Raw genomic sequence first — 22,863 nt, 5'->3', positions numbered from 1 at the left:
CTTAACCAACTGAGCCACCCAGGCGCCCAATGCTAATTACCTCTAAAGTATACCTGAATGATAGTGCTCAACAAGTTAACAGCAGAAAAGCAAAGATCCTTTTAAATGTAAATTACATTAAGCAATCTATCAAAAAAACTTGGAAGAGAGACAAAATTGTTATGTACTCTTCCTCGCATGATCTGTTTTCCTCCTGTTACCTTAAGAGGGAGGTATTAATTTACCAGGGCAAGGAGCGGCTCATGGAGACACAGAGCAACAGGTGAGTGACTGTGTCCAAGATCCACAGCTGGTATTACTGTCCTGACATGTCTGTTCAGGGGAATAAACATGTCTCAGCTCCTTGTGCTGGTAACATACTATCTGGAGAAAAAGGAACACTTGCAATTTTACCAATCAAAGTCAGCATCAGATAAGGTATATGATACAATACCATCCAAAATATACCTTATGGGTTTCCCTTTCCTCTTTGCTATTTCTTAGCATGTTAGGTAAATGTAACATATTTGCATGCAAATAGATTCAGAGACATCAGAAGTTTGAATCGTATTTTTTGTATTATGGAAGAAATGTGATAATACATTTATTAACTTAAGAAAGAACCAAAATATATATATGTAACATCTATAAGGGAAATATAAATTACCAGGAACCCAATACACAGTCAACTTTTAAAAATAAAAACAATCTTTTATGTCCAAAGCTTTAGGAAAAAAAAAAAAACTGGTTCTTCATTTTCATGTCTACTCTAAAGAAATGTTTTTCTTCTCTGGCTTAATGTGAGCTATTTTCAGGTACAGTAATGAAAGAAAAGTCAACATTTTTCCTGCCTTCCTGTATCACTTCGTAAAATTCACTAACTGCTAGAAAGGTCCTGGAAGTTTAACCCTCTCCTCCATCCTTCTGTGGTATTTATAAAACCATCTGCTAGTTCTGCGCATCCATTTATACTTCAGCAGAAACTAATAAGGTTTGGAGGGCTTTGTTAGAAGGGATTTCCTTCCGGAAAGGGCTGTCTCAAAATGAACAGGATCACTTACTAGGTTTGAAATGCTGGGGCCTTTTGATAGACGAGATAGATCTGTTATTAAAGGGTCTTCTAGGTCACTGACGCGGCATCCATTAGAGGATAGGCTAGTTGTTTAAAAAAAGCCCATTTACATCTGCCATAGCCTGTACACAGGTTTGCACGCAGCGCAGAAAAAAGAAAACATTTCTTAGTTTGAACTGTGCAAGCAAAATAAGTTCAGAGACAATAACCAGCAGATAAAAGTATTCCTCCTTACAAATCAAACAGGATGACTTATTTTGCTTGATTTCTAGTGAAAAGAAATTGCCGGCATTTTTCTCATCACTGCCCAACATTCACCAAGTGTTGCTTTGTGAAAATGTTTCCACTAACTGGCATGAATAATCGTAGGGCCAGTCGTCACTCAAGATTAAAGAAGAAAATAAAAATGTAAGTGAGTGTGGCGTCTCTCCCCAGAGACAAAAGCAAGTCATGGGGCAGGAAGAATGACGGGGAAGCATCCTCTGAGTGATGCCACTCTGGAAATGAGGCTTTTGGACCACCATACTTCGTAAAATGCAGCCTTCATGAGGATGCCTGTTTTCCAAATGCCTCTTTCAACCAACACATTTTCAGCCAAACATTTGTCAAACCTCTTCTTTTGTTAAGAGTTAACTTGTCAGCTTTTAAAATGGCTTGAGGTTCCTATCCACCTTCCTTGATGGAAATGTGAAAAGTGTGAGTTACTCCCTTTCACAAAGCATCTTGTCAAGGATCCTGACTCTAATCTGACTTCTCGGGGGGAAGGGGGGGAATCTGCCTTCTGGAAACTTAACAAGTGGTGACTATTTGATCATAATTCTGCTTCGCAGAAATAAGAGAGGTCATGCAAGGAGAAAACCACTACCAAATACAGAGTTAAGGGGTGACCGGAGAGCTCGACCACAGCCGGAAAATGCTGATGCCCTCATAGGGTTTGCTCCTCAACAACCCGACCGAGCGAATGACTGTACTTGAACAGAGGGAGTAACACAATGAATGGGCACTGCGATGACACCAGCCAGCATGTTCCCTTTGCTGAACGTATGATAAATGGATAAAGAGCAGTCCCCACCTGAAAAATGATGAGGAGGACATGAGGGATTCCCAAAGTGTACTCAACAGAACAAGCTCCTGAAAACGACACCTCGACACACTCCTGGCCACACCTAGCCACGGCTCCTCCCTGCTCAAGAAGTGCACAAGTTCCTATCTTCACCACGTTAAATCATCTCAGAGCATTTTCATTCTTCCTGCACACTGATTTCACTGTTTTGTTTCAAATGTCCACGTCCCCTCTTGGAGTCCATGAGAGCCTGGAAGTGGGATCATCTATCTCCTCTGCCTGTCGCTGCTCTAGACTCAGAAGGCCTCTGAGGATGTGCTTGGAACAGGAAGGTCGCTGTGAAAGCTAACCACGGACATGCATGGAAAGGAAACATGCCAGTAAGTTCTTCACTGATCTCGCTTAGGTAACGAGTCAATTGGTTAGAAAATTGGGAAAAAAGGGATGGATCATCATCAGCGATTTAAGTGCCGAAGTAAAATTAAAATATGCTTTCTTGGTAGTCTGAAGATCAATATATTAAAAAAAAAAAGGATTTGTTATGGGAAGGGGTATATGTGGCTTATAGAAAAAGACATAAGGAAGCAAAGAGTAGAAACTGCAGCTTTTAGAACAGAACGCCTAAGATGAAGGTGCTGAATGTGAAACTGGCTTTTTTCAGAAAAATGGGAATGTAATGAATAAACTGCCTCCTCAAAAGTCAACACAGGCACAGCTTTATGCTACAAGTCCTCTGATTAGGAAGTGGCTACTTAAAAAAAATTAAAGAATTAAGTCGGGTTCTAGTTATAGGAGGCTATAGCAATATACAGCTATTCACATAAAAGAGAACCTTACATGTTAAAACTCAGTGAAACATAATGGTGGCATTTCTGTGTAAGTATTTTTTTAAAAAAGACTAGGACTAAGAGTCTGACTTAGTGTCTTACCTAGTTAATAGTCCACGTGTTTGGCTAGTATGTTTGGTAACGGAGTGAGAACAGCCTCTACGGGAGGGGGGGGGAAGGACAGAAAGCTGAAACAGAGAACGGCCAACACTCTTCTCTTTCCCAAGGAGGAGAGGAGAGCTCCGAGGGAATTCACCAAGGGGCCCTGCCCTCGAGGAGGTCCCAGCAAGTGTATGCTCCCCACAGAGGCTCACAGAGACTCCTCTAAAAACAGTGAACGGGGTGCTAACCTGTCCCCCTAAAAGGGATTAACAACGCTCCTATGCTTACTTAAGCTTTTGAACGTGGGGAATGTTCATTTCACTGTGTAAAAGATAATATCATTCTCCATGAGGAAATCAAAAAGTAAGCTGGTAGGCAAATTGCTTAGATTACTCTGATCCTCAAAACCAGGATGCTGATAAGAGAGAAAGGGCCATATAGACAACAAACATGTTACCGATTAAAATGTCATGCCGTATACTCCCTTTTGAGTAACTGAACAATTAACTCAATGAAGGCAATGAATCTCATTCACCCGAAATCCTAACCATGTTCAAATAACCAGAAATAGTTTATAATATATAATAAATAGTGTATAATGGTGATTAGTTGTAATAATGATTAATAATGACTCTGAGGTAATACAATATTCATAAATTCACAACTTAATCTTTTAAAATGAAATTAAAATTAGAAGTGCTTTTATAGGCAATGTATTCTAATACGCTATACATTATAAATTAATGGATGATAAAACAAAAGAATGTTAGCCAGAATAAAAAACAGAGTATTTTTCCCAGTTCTCAGTCAAAAAAAAGCTTGCCTGTAGATTTTTCTGCATGTTAAAATGTATGCAAGGATTTTCTAAAAAGATAACCTACAAACCAAGATCTATGGAGACTGCCATTTACCAACAAAAAATCAGACATCCATCTAAAATTGATGATAGCAATGATTAACAATTTAAGAGGAACAAAATGAACAATAAGCTGCTAATGTGCAATTATATTTTCACACATTTTCATAATGAACTAATTACTAAGGCTGAGCTATATTCGTATTTAAAGAAACTATATATATAATTGCGCATAACTATGTGGCTCATGAAACCATAACACATATCTTATACTTCTCTCATTTTACTCTTATAGGTAAGGCTTCAGATATATTGCAAATGTCACAGAATTATCTTAAAAGAAATCTAAACCATGCTTTAAGCTGCTTTCATAGATGAGGATATGCTATCATGTCAGCAATTCTAGTCTATTTGGTCTTAACACCATTGTTCTTCACAGCTCATCCTCTTTGGGATTCTGCCCGATGGAAACAGGACTGTGACAAGTTCCGCATACAAGGGTACACAGGAAGGGGGCTCCAGAACTACAGCCCACCACGTATAGGAAGGGATGCTGCCCTGTTGGTTAATTCTGACCCACTGCCCCAGCATAGACTCAGCAAGGCCTGTGTTGAGTTGAGGGGGGGGGGCATTGTTCTGATCCCAAAATGCAAGCTCCTAACTGCATGTGACCCTTTATGATCCTCTAGCTCTTCTCGACTAGCTGGGATGTTAACTTCTCAGAGGTTGGGGCTGCACACAAAATCAGGTTAAACCGGACTATGGGTTTTTTTTCAAGTCTCTTCTACATTTGCTTCAAACTAGAGGAGATCAGCTTTCAGCATTAAGGATCATGAAAACACAGGGAAGAACGATCACTTCAACTTGGGGGTGGGGATGGGATGAGGGGAAAATAATGTCAGGAGATGTAACAACAACAGAGCAAGTAGGGGGTGCAAGAATTCCTACCGACCCTGACACAATGAGGAAGAACCAGGTTTGGAGGCCTGGCTCCTCACAAGCTGCCCTTGACCCTGGGCAAGGATTTGGGGGATTCTGATGCTGTGACTTAAGCTAGCTGATTCCTCCTCCTCTTTTTCAGCCTTTTCTTTTTCTCTTAGAGAGATTATCATCTTGCCAGTGTAAGAGCTTCCGAAGAATAGAATGATGCTTTCCTAACTGTCTCTCCTGATTCTGTAAATAAACTGCTTAACAATTTTGTTCATAACATTTGTTATTTTTTGCAAAGGAGAAAAAAGTATGTGATGATCTTAATGTGTCTGGTGAACTTCGTTAGTGCCTTTAATAGTCAACTAATTTAATACCTCAAAAAATTTTTTTAACAAATTTGGTACAAACTCCCTTTGAAAACGTCAATTAAAAATCATCTATAAAAACAGAGACAGTTACTACATGTGGTTATTAATAAAACATTTAAAAATACTATAAGCTAACTGCCACCGATGTGACAATGTCATATGATAGTTTTTTAAAAATGGTATAATTACAAATACTATAAAACGACTACTATTTTAGAGAATCGCAGTCTACTTACTATTTGTACGTCTCAGAACGGATATATTCAAAAACATGGGACACGCCAAGCTGGAATTGGTCAGCGATTGGGGTAACCCAGGGATTGTTCTCCGCTTTGAACACTTGCTTCTGACCAGTTAAATCCAAGTTTCCTGAAATGATGCAAGGAAACAGGAAAAGGTGAAGTTCACTTCATCCAACACAAAATCAGGTCTAAGAAGTCCTGCCCAGCAACCACGGCACAACCCCAAGGATCTCCTGGATCATTCGACTTGATTTTTAAAAAATGTGTTACTTCAAGTTCTCACTGGTATGAAAGCATAGTCCTAGTACCCTGGCCCAAGAAATTAGGAAGGGAGAGAGGGAGGGAGGAAGGCAGTCGGGGAACGGGACAGAAAGGAAGTAAAATTGGGAGGCGTTCTTGCAAATGCAGTATATGCTTTATTTTTCTAGGTATCTGTTAGAGAAGAAAACGACCTATCCAAGATCGAAAGAAACAACCCTATCAGAACCTCCTGAAATTCTACCTGACAATGTACATCACCACTTGTCAAATCTGATCTAAACCCAATCCAATCAACACCACTATTCATCAGAGTAGAACATGAGTGAAGGAAGAACACTGCCCAGGTAAAATTATTACTGCATTCCTCAGGTACCATAAGCACATCACAGAATCAGCACTAAATGAATCTCATGAACACGGTCATGCTAGAAATTCATATCTGTATTGTCCTAAATGCTGTCCTAAAAACAGCATTTCTTCATTTGATTCTCCAGCAGTCCCTAAGGTCAGTCATTGACATCACTTCATAGGTGAAGAAATGGAACCGTGGCAAAATTAAGTACTATGTCCAAGATGAGAAAACTTAAGAATGGGGATTTGAACCCAAGGCTCTGATTCCAAATCTCATATTCTTTCTAGAATGTCTGGGGAAGCTATCAGGTTACATGTCCTAGATCAACCAAGGATGGGTTAAGGAAGGCAGCATAAAAAAACCCAGTAAGCGCCACCCATCCGAGTATCATCTCTTAGTAATCAGTTGCCTTTTTTTGTTTGTTTGTTTGGTATACTCAAAAATGGAAAAGGCTATGTGTGAAAGAGCTTTCCATCACACGCCTGCCCTATGCAAGAGACGGGAACAGCGCAGCTACGGACTATGGAGCAGAGATGTATGCAGTTTACCTGGCAGGAGGCTCACCAAAGGCCTTTCCCTATAAGCCCTACTGAGGAAGCCCATTTTCAGACCCCCAGTCTACAGGCAGCCAAGGCTACGTAAACACAGACACCCAGCAACCATTCTTCCCAAAACACATCCAAAGTACCATGTTTGTCCTGTTTTGAAACTCTACTTGCCGATTTTGTCATAACTGATAACTCAAGATGAGGAGGACACATTCTGGGATGCAAGTATACCATGAAGCATATAATTTCCTTGCTGATCTGGGCTTTAGAAATGAACAAACATTTTTACCGGAAAGATGATGTGATATTTCTTCTTAAAACAAAAGAATTGAGAGTTTCAATCTTTTTTTTGTTAGATGAACTTTGTAACTATTCAGAAAAAAAAAAAAAAGCAACAGAAGACCAATATAAAAGTGATTACAATTTAATAAAATGCTTTTAAAGAAAACTGATATTACTAAATATTACCAGTGAGTAATTCATCATGATCTTTCCAACACTACTTAGACTCTGTTGGTGTTAAGTACAAAAATAAGCAGATAAATTTCTCTCCAAGATTATCAATATTGTATATTTCCTCATCTTAATGGTTAAACATCATTAGTCAGATATTAACTCATTTGGTAAATTAATGGGCTTTATTCTCTAAACCATGAGTCAGAAAACTGCCTAGGGCAAATGAAAATCCCAGAGCTGCACAAATTCTCTGGGGAGCTGGGTATCTTACTTCAGTGTGACCTTATAGGCAATGGGCTGTTTGTTTTTATCTTCACTTGGGGAGGGCTTTTAGCTTTCCAAGAATAAAACTGATCTCTCCTTTCAATTCCTCTGTAATTCTTCTTTTAGGATCTCGTTTGCTATACTCTATGTCCTCATCCACTCTTCAATATCATTCTCTTATTACTTTTTTTCCAATTTCCACTTTTCCTAAAAATGAATATAACGTCTGAAAAAAGTTTTCTATGTAAAAATTACTCTAAAAAAAAATTCTGTATTTCTTAAGTGTCCTGTGTTAAATGCACAGTGAATAGGTTGCCCACAGTTCTTAAGAAGCATGGTCATCGGGCACCTGGGTGGCTCAGTTGGTTAAGCGACTGCCTTCGGCTCAGGTCATGATCCTGGAGTCCTGGGATCGAGTCCCGCATCGGGCTCCCTGCTCAGCAGGGAGCCTGCTTCTCCCTCTGACCCTCTTCCCTCTCGTGCTCTCTATCTCAAATAAATAAATAAAATCTTTAAAAAAAAAAAAAAGAAGAAGAAGCATGGTTATCGAGGGAAGGGCCCACAAGCCAGACATGAGTAACCATGGTGTAGCAAGTCACTAAGAAGTTGAGGGCAGAGGCACTAGAAGATGAACACCTCTCTTAAAACATTCACCTAATAAACAAGCTGCCTTTACCTATCTTCCTGTCTCTTAAGGCTGGCCCACTGACATCAGCATGAAATCAACCATGAAGAAACAAAAACAACAGAGACACTTGGAAAAAAAAAAAAATGGCATTCCAAAGTGGCTAAGCAAAGAAGGAGAAGTCATGAGAAGCGTGAATTGCCTAAGGAGGCAAAGCAATTCCTAAGCAAAGGGATCCACTTGTTAGTGGTTACTCTGACCTAAAAATCGTTCCTCCCTGTTCCCCAAAGTTGTTTATCCTACTGAGAAGCAGAGTCTGAATTTCTAATGGGTATAATTTGATCTGATGAACGTCCAAGACTCCCCGTCATTCATATGTTACCACAAATTAACTGGGATCACGGGGACACTATTCTTTAGTTTGTGGAAGAAGAGTTGGGGGAGGAGGGAGGGAAGCAGGAGCCCAGAGCACTTCTCACCATGCTGCATTTCCAGGGCCCTGGGTCAGTGTGAGAGCACCGTGGACCAGGGAAAGGCTCTAGGAAGGACCCACCCCTGCCCCCAAGAGGCAATCCTCAGTTATTCTAAATTTGCTCAGGGACGACGTCCATGGACAGTGAGAGGAAGAGAACTCTCTTCCTTCCTGGGCCGTATCATAAGCTCCCTTCCACCAAGGTCCAAGGGTTGCCCCAAGAATGCAAAAGTACAAGTATACTATGAGCAAAGCAAATTTTAATGGCTCAGCTTTGAACCTGAGGTCCAGGTACATTATTTCTGTGGGAAAGATGAGCCTGCTTTCTACCACCTACAACCCACATACCCACTTGGGAATGTACACGGCCTCTTGTTAACTTATTAACAGCCTCTTGCGAAGCCAGCAGCCTTTTTAGTGAAAATCACGTACTAAAGTTCCATGCTCCCTGACTGCCACACATGGAAGACAGAGCTAGGCGAATAATGCCAAGAAAGGTCAGCCGTGTTCTCTGGGCCCTTTTGTCTGAAGCCTCTAACCCCCCGGAGATCTGTCAGTCCCTAGCAATGTCTCTATTTAAGTGCTGTCAATGGAGACAGAAGAGACAGAGGGGACTGCTAATGACGTCTGCTAAGTGGAGCTCGCAGGAGACACTGGAGGTAGGCTAGACACATACGCTTTGGGGAAAAGGAGTGTGAGAGTCGGGATACACACAAAGGATCACGGGACAGATCCTCACGAGCATCCTCCCCCTTCACACTCACCTGTGCATTCTAGCTAGAGGGGGTGGGGGCCTGGGTTACCCTCCCCCAGCCCCATGTGTTTATTTTAGTATGGAACGACGCTACTGAATCAGGTGCCCAGGTCCTCCCAGGGCTACCGGGACTGGGAGGTCACTAAAAAAGAGCGATTCAGGTTCCCTGGGGAGACAACCCCCCCCCCCCCAGCAAAACAATAGCTTTGCGGTCGAAGCTGTGCTTTCTTTGTAACAAAGAACCCTGAAAACCATGCTTGGCGTCCACGGCCAACCTTAGAGCAGGCCACTCTTGCAGGCAACAGAGCTGGAAATGGCATGCACCGAGCCGGGCACAGACTCTTCAGAGCGATAACCAGGCTTGGTGTTAGGAAGACGGTGCTTATTTTGTTTTTCAACTTCGTGTCACTGGCGGCGGCGGCAGCAGCGGCGAACACATTCCTTACCCCGGTGCAGCTGTAATCCTCCCAGCCCGCTCTCTGGCCCCCGCTTCCTTACCTCGCGGCGCGTCGGCCCGGAGGGCAGCAATTTCAGAAGGGGGTTAATGTAATTAGAGTAAAGCTGGGCCATGATACTGTGTGAAAAGATGACACCCGTCTCATATTGGCCAAGCAACAAGTTACCCTCGCCTCGGCAAAGCTCATCTGTCAGCTGTGGGAGGTAGGTTCCCTTTTAAGTAATAACATGCAGGAAGCACCTCACCCGGCTGTCAGGATGCAATCCCCCTCCACTGCCGCGCTGCACGCTTCGGTGCGTCTAGTTAGGCGCCCTCACCCAGCTCCTTTATTAGAAGCCTGAGCAGCGCGCTGGCAGTGTTCTAACAAGGATCAGGCAGCAGGATTAAGCACTGTGACAAAGAGGATCTAATAAGCTAGAAAGTGGTGCATCTACAGACACGCTGGCTGGCTCCCAGACATAGATTCACTCTGCTCCCTCTTCAGTGGGAAGGCCCAGGCCACAGGGGAAGTCAGCCAGCACCATGATTAGCGGTGACCCCCTGACCGATGCTGCTATGAAGATCATATATCACTCAGAGCCATATTCTGCAATTGCAAATTGGATTTTCCATTTTATTACCTGCAAAAGACCCACATATGCTTCTTGCCGGAGCCTCTAGTACAGTAAGCTTTGCCGTGCACCCATAATTTTGTAAACACTAAATCATGCAGAACAATCGGTCTCCTTGCTGGTTATAAATGGGATCGAATGCAATAGGCAATTGTGGTCCCATTAATAAACATGGTCATTTTCGCTTATGGAAATTGGTTATTTTCATAATCACCCTGTTAAGAATTCTTCCAGAGTATTCCAAATCCTGAAACATGTGGCCAGTAAACATTATTTATCATATATTAAGCAATCCAGAGGATATGGGCAAATTTTTCACGTCATCAAAGCAGCATTCCCTCCCTTCATAATTCCAAAATACCACAGAGTGCTTTTTAAATTAATGTACTCTCAAAGCCAGGTGCTCGCTCACAGAAATCTAAGGCCATGGTCTAACAAGGTAAAACTAGCAAACCATGGCTGATTGGGTAGCCTGTCATTAGTGTACTAGATTTGCTCAAACACAGGTAATTGATTTGCTGTGGAAGGGGTCTAGATGGGATATTACGACAGCTGAAAGATCACCTCTGCTCCTCAGTGAATGCACACACAGAAGCGAACCACAAATAACTCCAACACAAAATAAAAGCTACGTTTAGGACTGCTCCGTACATAAAGAGATATTCTACACATAAATCTCTGTAATTCTTATTACTACATACTACACCACTAATTACAGAAGTACATGATTACAGTTAACAACGGAAGATGGAAGGTTTCTGCTTTTTCACATTTTTAGCAAAACACTTTACTGGGTGGAAAAAATGGTCATAAGGATCATAGAATAATGCTGACATTGTAAATGTTTGTAGTAATAAAACACTGGAAACAAGCAGAATGTTCACCAACAGGTGAGGCAGAATAATGTATGTTCCAGCCCGACAGTTATTCCATGAATGGAATAGATTTTTTTGCATGCATTGACGTAGAAAGAGGTCTACAGTATAATTTAAAAAAAAATTAAGAGTATTCTAAGTTTGCTATGACTTATTTTTTGAAAAAAAATCCCATATATGTGCATGAGTAATTGTTTATATAAAAAGGAAAAGACGACACAGACATCAAATTGTTAATGTGGGTTTCCTCAAAGAGGGGTAAACATTAATGCAGGACAGGGACTTGAACCAGCAGAACAAAGGGTAAACTTCATTTTCTCTTTTGAGAATTCCATGTGCTTACAAGTAGGGATGATTTTTATAATTAAAAAAGAACAAAGTGCGCTGAAAGGAAATGCCAAAAACAAATACAAAATACGTGAGGCTCATTAATTAGTGCCAAGGAGCGCATCTTATTTAAAAGAGCATCGTCCTACTGCAGTGAACACCAAGCTTTATAGATGATGGTCTGTGAAGCCCTAACCGGACTGAGCATCTAGGTCTGAAGCTGTTTCCCTTTCTGCGCATCATCAATGCAATCAGAGTAAGCTGGGATGTCTCATGACAGCTCTCAAATGTATTCTGTGGGGAATTCGAGGCCATCCTGTCATCCTGGCAATTGTCTGCTTAGCCTTTCCGGCAACACATTTTTAAAACAGGCATTCTGTTCATTTAATACACCCAATGCACTGTTGCTTTATGATACATACTTAAACGGTTGCTCTTCCGATCTAGTCAGGGGAAGTGTACAATTCAAATAAAAAAAAAAAAAGAATAAAAACAATACCCTGCCAAGGGGCTCAAACGAAAGTGGCATCTGATTTATGTGTATGCCTGTGTAAAAGGGTTCAGAAGCCCTTTCCACCAACGAAGAAAAATAGCATTTTACACAGGTTTCCCTCTGATGCTCTTCTTGGCCATTGGATGTCTATGCTCCAGGGTCAGATGGAAACAAGGGGCCCTCGGTCACTTGTAAATATGAGTACCCCCTGACAGAGCAGAGGTAACCCCAATGCACGCCACCATACTCGCAAACTTGCGAGTCTCCTTCTCTGGATGTTAAATAAATAATTCATGTTTTCAACCCGCTGATCATGTAGGATTTCCCAATCATTCTTTCAAATGTGGGAGGTTATCACATTTTTGCTTGCCAGATTTCCCTTTTATTATGTAATGCTATCAAGTGTAGACAAAAGCCCAGGAGATGTGGCCAGAAGACCAGGCTCCTGATCCCGAGTAACATTTCATCAACTTTTTTTTCCCTGAGCTTCGGTTTCCTCACCTGCCCTATGGGGATAATAGTACCAACTGACAGGCCCCTGGACAGCAGGCAAAAAGTGTATAAAAGGGTTCTGTAAACTGGAAGTCACTACATAAGTATAAAATATTCTTCTCATTATTTTAGGTGAAATCTGCAAAGGAGTGAAAATGTACACTTCAAAACAATTTGCCTAAAATAGGTTTGCTCAAGGAATTTATAACCTCCCCAAACTGAATGCACAGTAAGTCAGTATTACTTACATGGTGACCCTCTTAGAGGAAGAGGCCCCTGTTCATAAGCTTCTCAAAGGTCTGGTATCAAAAGGAGGGTAAGATCAACTTTAGGGCCACTGATTTCTTTTCCTGGAAGACTGAAAGATCCCTACATGGCCGCGGTCTGAGGCACCCTCCTGATGTCAGTTCCCAGAGTGCCCTGGGACATTCACTGTCCTCTCCACCCTCAGCCTCTCAAGTTTCCTGGTTCAGGACACCCTTCTGACCACATGGGAAGCGGGAAATGTCAACACCAAGGGAGCCTCAGTCCCCCTGGAGACTCCAGAAGAAGTCACTGATTAATGTAACATAAACTAAAATAAATGTATGTTCAAAAGATTAAGTTTCAGTATTGTGACTTTTTATAGGATTGATAAAAGTATAACAAACTGGCTTTCACTAGAGCTGTGTAAGAGAAACGTACACAGAATGGCCACGGTACTGATTTTAAAGCATTTTTTCTGCCAGTTTAGCATTTACTCAACATTCTCTCTCAGATTCCTTCAACAATTCCCTCACTAGCAAGATTTAATATTAATAATATCATTATGTAATGGATTTGTGATACTACAGACAGAAACAATTTGTTGTTCTCTTCCTTAAAGGCCCTCTAGTCCCTAGCTACTCCCTAAAGCCCAGGGTACATGGGGCTCACCATCACATCCACGGGGCCCAGTTGCTTTTGCTCCAGAGCACATCTTTAGAAGAGCTACAACTCCCTTTCAATAAAACGTATGACGTCTTTAAGAAGTAAGGGGCAGACTGTTTAAGGAAAGTAAACTTTAGAAATTAACACCCTTAACATGTAAGAGACAAAATCCAAGATGGCATTTCCCGTTCACGCTGTTTTTTGTTTTTTGTTAAGGATTTTGAGAGAAAGCACAGAAAGAGAGTGAGAGGGAGAAGCAGACTCCCCGCTGAGCAGAGCCCGATGTAGGGCTCGATCCCAGGACCCTGATATCATGACCTGAGCAGAAGGCAGACGCTCAACCGACTGAGCCACCCAAGCATCCCTCCCGTTCATGCTTTTGAACAACAAAGTGTAAGGGAATGCAAAGACTAGAGAACAGCAGATTATATCCTGTTCACTTGCAGTTCGTAAGCATCCTTCTATCAAACTGGTACATATTCAAAAGGACTGTAATTCCCAGGGTTGGCCAAGGTTCAAGGATTAGACACTTCCCGACATGGTTGGTCTGAGGACAAAATGGCACCTCTTTACAGAAAGGTAATTTGGCAATATATAGTAGGAGCTATAAAAATGTTCATACTCTTAGACCCAGTAATTGCATCCTAGTAATAAATTTACGCTAAGGAAATGATCACAGATATTCCCAATGATTTATGAATACAAATTTTCAATTCAGTGTTGCTTATGTTCCTCCTCAACACCTGGAAACAGCTCAAATGCCTAAGGGGTTGGTTAATAAATTATAAGCACTCATATTATGTAGCCATATGATTAAAAATGTTTTCAAATAAAATTTAATAACATGGGGTAATGGTCATGACTTAATATTGAGATGAACACAATAGGCTATAAAACTCATAGTATGGCATGTTTTTAAAAAGCATAAGTATCTACATGTATACATAGGAAAAAGACTAGAAAAAAACACAGCTAAGTAGGTACACACAAGAATAGAGACAAGACAGGAGGGAAATACACTCAGAATCCTAACAGTGGTCATTTCTGAATGGGAGGGTCAAGAGTTATGCTTTTCTGTGTTTCTCAGATTTTCTAAAGCAGTGGTTCTCAAACTTGAGTGTGCATCAAAATTTCCTGGAGGCCGTGTGAAAACTTACAGAATTTTTGATTTAGTAAGACTTGGGAGATACAAGAAACGACAGGTTGTTGGCAAGGATGTGGAGAAAGAGGAACTCTCATGCACTGTTGGTGGGAATGCAAACTGGTGTAGCCACAGAGGAAAACAGTATGGAGGTTCCTTAAGAAGTTAAAAATAGAACTACCCTATGATCCCGTAATCACAGTACTGGGTATTTACCTAAGAATACTAAAACCCTAAGTCAAAAAGACAGATGCACCCTTATGTTTATTGCATTATTTTTAATAGCCAAGATACAGAAGCAGCCCAAGTGTCCACCAACAGATGAATGGATAAAAAAGATGTGGCGTGGATGTGTGTGTGTATAAAAATGGATAAATATATATAAATACATAAAAAAGAGTGAAATCTTGCCATTTATACCCACATGGATGGAGCCAGAGAGGATTATGCTAAGTAAAATAAAGTCAGTCAGAGAAAGACAAATACCATGATTTCACTCATATGTGGAATTTAAGAAACAAACGAACAAAGAAAAACAGAGACCACCCAAAAAGCCAACTTTTAACCATACAGAACAAACAGATGGCTACTGGAGGGGAGGCGGGTGGGGGATGTGTGAAATAGGTGAAGTGGATTAAGAGTACAAGCATCAAGGTGAACACTGAATAATGTACAGAATTACTGAATCACTACATTGATAGGTTTTTTAAATTTTAAAGAAAGCAAAAAAAAAAATCTTGAGTATTGAAATCTTTTGAACTTTTACATATTATTACTAGTTCTATTGAAGATGTCAAAATAAGCCCCACAAATCAATGACTGCTTACCATTATCATAATCTTTGTCGTTGTAATTACAATCGCTATTATTTGCCAAGCACGAACCAACGTACCAGATGTACCAGACGTCGCTTCCAGACCTTTGAGCTTTGCACACATTACTCTAAGCAGTCACTACAATCTAGCATGTAAAGTATTATCATCTCATTTTTAAAAAGCAACCACTTGGGTGCCTGGGTGGCTCAGTCAGTTAAGTGACTGCCTCTGGCTCAGGTCATAATCCCAGGGTCCTGGGATGGAGTCCTGTATCAGGTTCCCTGCTCAGCGGGGAGTCTGCTTCTCCCCCTACCCCTCCCCCTGCTCATGATCTCTCTCTCTCTCTCTCTCTCTGATAAATAAAATACTAAAAAAAAAAGCAACCACTAACATTCAGGGAGGTTAAGGTCATCCGACTAGTACAAGGCAAAGCTGGGATTCAAAGGCCAACTTATCTGGTTCTTACAAAGCCCTTGGTTTTTCCAGGACGGGACACGCATCTCCTCCTACTGTGAAATGGTATTGAGTGAGGTAGTGTTGGAATAGTCAGTAACTTGACAAGGTTTAAAGAGCCCCGGGAAGGTATATGCAGAAATACTCCTCCTTACCTCTCTTGTGGGTCCAGAATTCTATCATCAGAAACATTATCTTAAGGGCTGAAAGTCTAGTTGCCACCAGGTATTTTCTTTTTATATGAAAACACCCTGGCAGAGTAATGCATTAGGCTGATACACTTTCACTAACAGGACAGAGTGAGTACTTTTAACAGGCAGCATTAATACAGACACACACTCCCCTATTCACCCTTTTCAACCAACATCCGAAATGGTATTTTGAGGTTGCATGGGTTACACATATTCTAAATGTAACATTACTCAGAACCTGATCAAGAGTTAGATGTAAGTACAACTCCAGAGCCCATTAAGGGAAGTTTGGAGGGTGTGAGGGTCTTTGGGAATCGAGTCTTAAGCATATCTAGATTTCTATAGAATCTTATTTTCCAAATTATGTGAAAAGAGGAAATGACTTTTCAGATAACTTTATAGTAGCTAAAAGGCCAAACAAATATAAAATGATCCAATCAGTGTGAATATGATCCCATCTTCTTAATAATAATAATTTTAATGACCCTCTCAAATGGCAACAACTTGTCTTTTTTAATGGCTAGCCTCAAAAATGGTTGCTTTTTTAACAAAACAAAAAAAAGTATGGCAATTTTTCAGCCAATAGGACTAATACTGAAGTTTAAATGTCATTGTAATATATTACCAGGTACTTGTTCATATGGAAGTATGAAATGAAATTAATTTTATTTTATTTATATATAAATTCCCTTGAACCCAACTTTATTAAAGGTTAAGTAAGGGATCAACCTACTACACAGAACCTAAACTTAAGTTCTATGTAAAAATGGCTTGTTTCGGCTTTGCTCCTCACTCTAGAGCTTACATTTTTATTACTTTGGTGCCATGTGTTACGCTCTCTGCAGAGGTTGTAGATGGTAAGAGTGCAGATATTATGTCATATAAAATATGTACTAAGATAATTAGGAATTGTGAGTGACACAAATGCTAAATCTACAAGAAAAACTGCAACAATTGTAACTTAATTTCCAGTGAATTCAAAATTATGCTAAAAGATAACCTAAATGTTCTTTAGGTAATGTACTAACAACCATTTTAATGAGTTTTGATGAACTTCTGCTTATTTTCAAGTTTAACAATAATAGCTCAGAACCAAGATGCAATGGAAAGAAAACCACAACTATCTTTAAAGCAGGGTTCCCAGGCGTGTAAATACGCACATGCATGTGGACACCCACCTACACACTCACCCTGCCCCAGGACTTGAGAAATAAAATAAAAGCAAAAACTACATCCTATAGCAGAAAAACCATATAGTTGGGGAAAAAAAGTTCAAAAATCTGGTAAGTTTCTACTTTTACAGATAACTATATACTTTCTTTCAGCATAAGTGATATAAGGCAAATAAATACCCTGAACTAATAAAAATAAGAGGACCTTACTGTCTGGTGCTAATCTACAGTCAAGCAGAAGCCAAAGATAGAAGCTAATGAATATGTTTAAAAAATTTAACAAGGCTTAAGAAACACGAAAGCAAAATAAACACAACTCAAGGTAAAAAAAAAAAAAAGTCTGCCCCACTTCCCCAGGATCCACTTAGACAATTTACCATTCCTAACATATGAAGAAAGTATTAACTATAAATAACAGAGAGAAAACGGAGATCCACCACAACTTGGGATTTGGGTGAGGATGACTGCATCATGAATTTGTTTCCAGTATTTTTGGAAAGCCAACTGTCTTGGGTTAAAAATATGAAATACTGCCACAGTTAACAATAAAAAAGGAAAGTACTATGATACTCTACTCAAGGGAGAAAAAAAACAATCAACAAACACAAATATAAGATTGTTTTCAATGTGTGAAGGTGCTTCAGAGACTCAATTTATTTACCAAAAAAACAGAGCTCACATTAGCCAAGTCCTGGCTTGACTCCAGGCCTTGGCACCTTAAAACGAGTTTTCTGACTATTACTGGCTTACACAGTGCGGTCAATCTCAAAACTCCAGCTTGCTACCGTCAAATGTCAGACTCTCCTGATCCTCCTTAACCATTATCATCATAAAAACAATTACCAGAAAAAAAAGAGAAATAGAATTCATGTGTTCTCAATGACAAGAACTGTTTAAAACACAAAATGACAACCTTAAGTAGTAAGTTATCTACATGTGATCTTCTATACACTATTTGCATTTATTATTTTATTTAATCTTTGCAACCTAGCGATCTAAAAGAGATGTTCACAAGGGAAAAATTTTTGCTTAGTAGTTAATTTGACATCAGCAGATATAAACAAACAGTGTCTATGGCCTCACCAAGAGCCAGGTCCCTGTATTCAGTAATGCAAATTTAAAATAGTAAAACGCTCAAGTCTAGGATAAACAAAGTAGGCTCTGTACAGTGGTCAGGATGGTGGCTGCCATTTTAAGAAAGCTGTTCTTTAAAAATGCTATCGTGCAAAATCCTTCACAGGACGTCGACTCACCTTGCATCAGCAACGTGGAACTTACTTGAGACGACCACAGCCAAAAGCGGCATGGCCTTTTGCTTCTACACCTACCTACGTGCCTGCTCCCCTGTGCCTCCTGACAGAAAGTAACCCATTCAACGTCACCTCTTCACACAAGACTGCCTGCACATCTCCACAGAAATTTGATCCCTGTGATCTCTGTCTACCACAGAAACTATTTCTTTTGCAGTACTTTTTATATTTTATAATTTTGTTTGCTTGATGTTTTCCCTCTGGTCTGTTTCTCCCAACTCCACTGTGCCTTCCATGGGCCCAGAAGCAGTTAGGAACAGTCTTGCTCCACGTGGCGCCTGTATCTGCTCGTAGCAGCTCGTGTCTGTACTCCTATCGTGTAACACCACACTGGATTTGTGACCCAACTGTTTCCGTTCCCACGTCCCTCCCTATTAAAGAGGATGGGAATTTTGTCCTACACGTTTTTCTTCTCCTGGTGTCTTATCCGTGACGGTGATGTACTTCTCAAGTGGGATAAGAGGTTGGTCTCCGGAAGGGTGCCTTTCACAGGACTTGGAACAAAGTCTTAAGGGCAGCTACACACTTGTTTATCTACACCTCACCCCAGCCCCTGGGCTGATTGTGACCCCTCTGCTGTCCCGTTTGACGGAAGTGACGGACACTGGCGAGGTCAGTGAGCTGCGCATGGAAAGACAGCAGGGGAGTGGAGGAGAAAGACTAACAGCATTGCAGCAAGCTCTCAAAGGTGTGTCTGATCGGCAGACTGTCATCAGTGTTTACTCTTCAGCACGCACGATTCCATGTCACCCCAACACAGAAAACAAAATGTACGGCATAAGTGATAAACAAATAATCTGAAAATGAGGAAAATGCTTTGTGTATTTACGTACCACTGACTAGCCCGGATGTCCTCTGTACATGATCTCAAAGGCACCCGAAAATGGAGAAGGGGCCTCCCAGTTAAGGGAAATGAGGTTTGGAGAGGATTTTGTCACTTTTTGAAGGCCAAGGAGCTAGCAAATGGTGGCGATGAGATTCACGCCAAGGTCTGCTCCTTAAATGCCACGCGAGGTTGTCAGAAAGGACCAGTTTGCCCGTTTGCTTATTCCTGCCCATTTTTCCTCCTTCCTCTCTCTTCCCTTTTCAAGAAAAAATGACAGCGACAATGGCAAACACTCTCTGAAGTGTGCTGGGGTCGGCGCAAAATGGTCGACTCTGCTTAAAACAGCACGTAACCTCGACTGTGGTATAAAACACAGATATAAAATATTCTAGACAGCAAATAAATATATATACTTCAGAAATACATCTACAAATATAATTACTAAATAAAAGTCAAATAGAAAACAGAAATGCACAGATTCACCAAGTACAGACAGTAGCTGAACTGCATAGATGATCTTGATTTCATGATACAGAACAGTATGTAGGACACCAACAAGAATGTTTTGGGAATGAAAAAGTCGCATGAATTTCACAGTTAATTCAGGTTTGGAAGAAAACCCTCTTTGTTTCTTGCTAAACATTTTCTCCTGTACTGGAGCTTCTCCTATTATTAAGTCTACCACATCAAAAATAAATTACTCCAAGGAGCACAATTCTTTTTCTTGTGTGTACATGTGCACACACACGACTTTAGACATCACGTAGGTTTTCGGAAGTTATTTTATGTGGCACCACGGTGGTGTGCTAGGGCTGCCATCTAAAATACCACAGACTAGGTGCCTTATGCAACAGAAGGTTATTTTCTCACCATTCTGGAGGCTGGAAGTCCAAGATCAAGGTGTTGGCAGATTTGGTTTTTCCTGAGGCCTCATTCCTTGGTTTGCAGATGGCCACCTTCTCACTAGGAGTTCACACAGTCTTTAGTCTGTGGGAGTGCAACTCTGCTGTCTGTATGTCCATACTTCCTCTTCTTAGACACCAAAGTGGATTAGAGCTCACCCTAAGGTCCTGGGGGTCAGGGCTTCGCACATGAATCTTAGCAGGGAGGTAGGAGGGTGGGGACCAATTCTGCCTGTAACAGCCACTGTCTCCATTCTCCTGACAGTCAAGTAACTGGAGTTGCACAAAGTCTGCCCTACATATTGGTTTTTGATTAATCAAAGTACTTATCCATTCACAAACATGTTTAGTATAGTTTGTGTCACAAAGATAAAGGCGAAACTGCCCCCAAGGGGCTCGTGGTCTAGTGGTTCAAATGAATACACACAACAGAGATCATGAGAACACAACAGGCACCCGATCCAGAAGGGAGATGGAGGCAGAGGTTAGGAATAGGACTCTGGTGGGGGTGGGGGGTCTTAGTGGTCTAACTGGATCTTAGTGGAGTCTTCAGCAAAGGGGGGGAAATCACCAGGGGGAAAAAGCAGAAAGCACAAAGACAACAGGGAAGACAGGGAGCTGTGTCTGGAGAGACAAGAGGCGCTAGATCATCAGAAGCCGCATCAGTCATGCTGATGAGCTTGGGCTTTATGTGCAGGTGCATAAAACAACGGAAGGTTTAAAGCAGTAAAGCAACAGCTCAGACCTCCACAGATTGCACAGTCAAAACAATAAATAGTCTTTGCCGCAGAGGCACTTGGGTGCGTGGCAATGAGCCCCTAGCAGCTTCCCAAGCAATGTCCCAAGCGAATTTGTTACTACTACTGATAGCCGAATGATTTATGAAATGTTCTTTATTAATTAGGCTACATCCAAGACCAACTCTTTAACGTCAACATGTTCACACACTTGGGTGAAAAAGGGGTGGAAGACAGTCGGTGTACCAGTAACTCCAATGGAGGAACAAGGCTCTGGCAAGCCTCATCCCTTTCCATATATTTCCATTCAAATCCCAGATACATTTACTAAGACTTTGGGCAAGTCATGTACGCTCTTTGTATCTCAGCTGCATCGTCTGCAAGATGAGGAAAAGCAGCGTTTACCTCACAGGGTTACCAAGGGATCAGAACAGTTAATAAATGTAAAGCTTTCAGAACAGTGACTGGTACACAGCAAGCACAACAGAAATATACTCTATTACTACCACAGCGACTGCTACTCCTCGCCTGTTAAAGGAGGAAGAAGATAAGCACTTACGATCTAAGAAAATGGATTTGAAGAAGCATAAGAACTGATACCCAGGCTTTTCGGGGGCAAACACACGATGTGCGGTCGTCACCAACTTCCATACAGTTCAGGAAGAGAAGAGCACAATTTCAGGCATGGCCAATGTGATGGACCCGTGGGACATCAAAGTGGAAACAGCCACTGGGCATCAGGGATATAGTCTGGATTCTCAGGTGAGACGATGAGCCAGGTTCAGGTTGAGATCATGAAGGTGGAACTCATAAGCAAAACAATTCACAATTAAAGTTAAGCGTCTTCGGGATGCCTGCGTGGCTCAGTCGGTTAAATGTCTGCCTTCTGCTCAGGTCATGATCCCAGGGTCCTGGGATCGAGTCCCACATCGGGCTCCTTGCTCAGCAGGGAGCCTGCTTCTCCCTCTGCCTGCTTGTGTTCCTCCGCTCGCTCTCTCTCTCTCTGGCAAATAAATAAAGTCTTTAAAAAAAAAAAAAATAAAGTTAAGCATCTTCAGGACACAGGCCCATCTAACATTTACAGAAGGGCCAAACAGATATTCCAGAAGACGGAGGTCAGGGGGGAAAAAAAAAATCAAGCTTTCTGAAGAGCACACTACTTGTATATAATTCAAACCACTATATATTTATGTAAAATATTATGTAGCTTATTTCTATTAATTGACATAATGTGAGCTGAGGGAGTCAAGCATGTGGCAATCTGATTTCACTACTCTTACTGACATTTCTAACTATGGGTACCATTTGGTGGATCAGAAACAGAAGGATGCAGTCAGACATGAAGGTTCAATTTCTCCTTGATTATACAATAGCCAGTATTTTTTCACCCTTTAGAAAAAAACACTTCCTCAAAGATGTTGCTGACGCTTTAAATCTTTAAACTCCATACATTTGTCAAAGAAGCGCTGCTCCTTTGTAAAAGTTATGGCTCTGTCTTCAGGGGGCTGCCATGTTGGTACCAAATTACACACAGCAGAACAAAAAGCACCTCGCTACAGCTCAGTGAGGCATAGAGGCAGGTTCCAGTAGCCCTTTTCAGGTGCTATTTGATGATGAACGATAATATTAAGTTCCTACTTGAAGGCAGCCTACAATAAGTCTCCATTACCTGATATTAAAAACCTGTAAAGGAACATAAAGCTGGCCTCCTACTATAATTTACCCCCACTGGTTAAAGCACTCTTCTGAGATAACCAGCCTCAACTACAGCAGGACAGGAAAGAGACGGGTTGGCAAGAGGCTGGACACAGAAGGGTGGAGGCCCAACGCCAGGGGAGGATGGAAGAAGGCCAATGAAGAGGGCACCGCAGGGGCACTGTTTTCCTGGACTGGTCAATCTGCACGATCAGCCTTCGATTTGATTCATTCATTTATTTATTTATTTTTAAGTCTATATTTTTTTATTTAATTTTTTTTAAAG

The 22,863-nt window shown here is 41.2% G+C and overlaps 1 protein-coding gene across 5 annotated transcripts in view; it reads right to left on the bottom strand.

The window, feature by feature from the left end:
- RSU1 (Ras suppressor protein 1) overlaps nt 1-22,863 on the bottom strand; it is a 249,998-nt gene that overhangs the window by 135,600 nt on the left and 91,535 nt on the right. For all 5 annotated transcript variants that reach the window (XM_025853430.2, XM_025853428.2, XM_025853432.2 and 2 more), the window contains one exon: nt 5,434-5,566. In XM_025853430.2, the coding sequence (XP_025709215.1) occupies nt 5,434-5,566 (133 nt within the window). The remainder of the gene's footprint in view (nt 1-5,433; nt 5,567-22,863) is intronic.

This window comes from Callorhinus ursinus, unplaced genomic scaffold (assembly GCF_003265705.2).
Source record: "Callorhinus ursinus isolate GAN/ISIS: 27379988/994484 unplaced genomic scaffold, GSC_fseal_2.0 scaffold36, whole genome shotgun sequence".
Lineage (NCBI taxonomy): Eukaryota > Metazoa > Chordata > Mammalia > Carnivora > Otariidae > Callorhinus > Callorhinus ursinus.
Note: the sequence above shows the minus strand (reverse complement) of the source record. Positions and strands in the feature narration are given on the sequence as shown.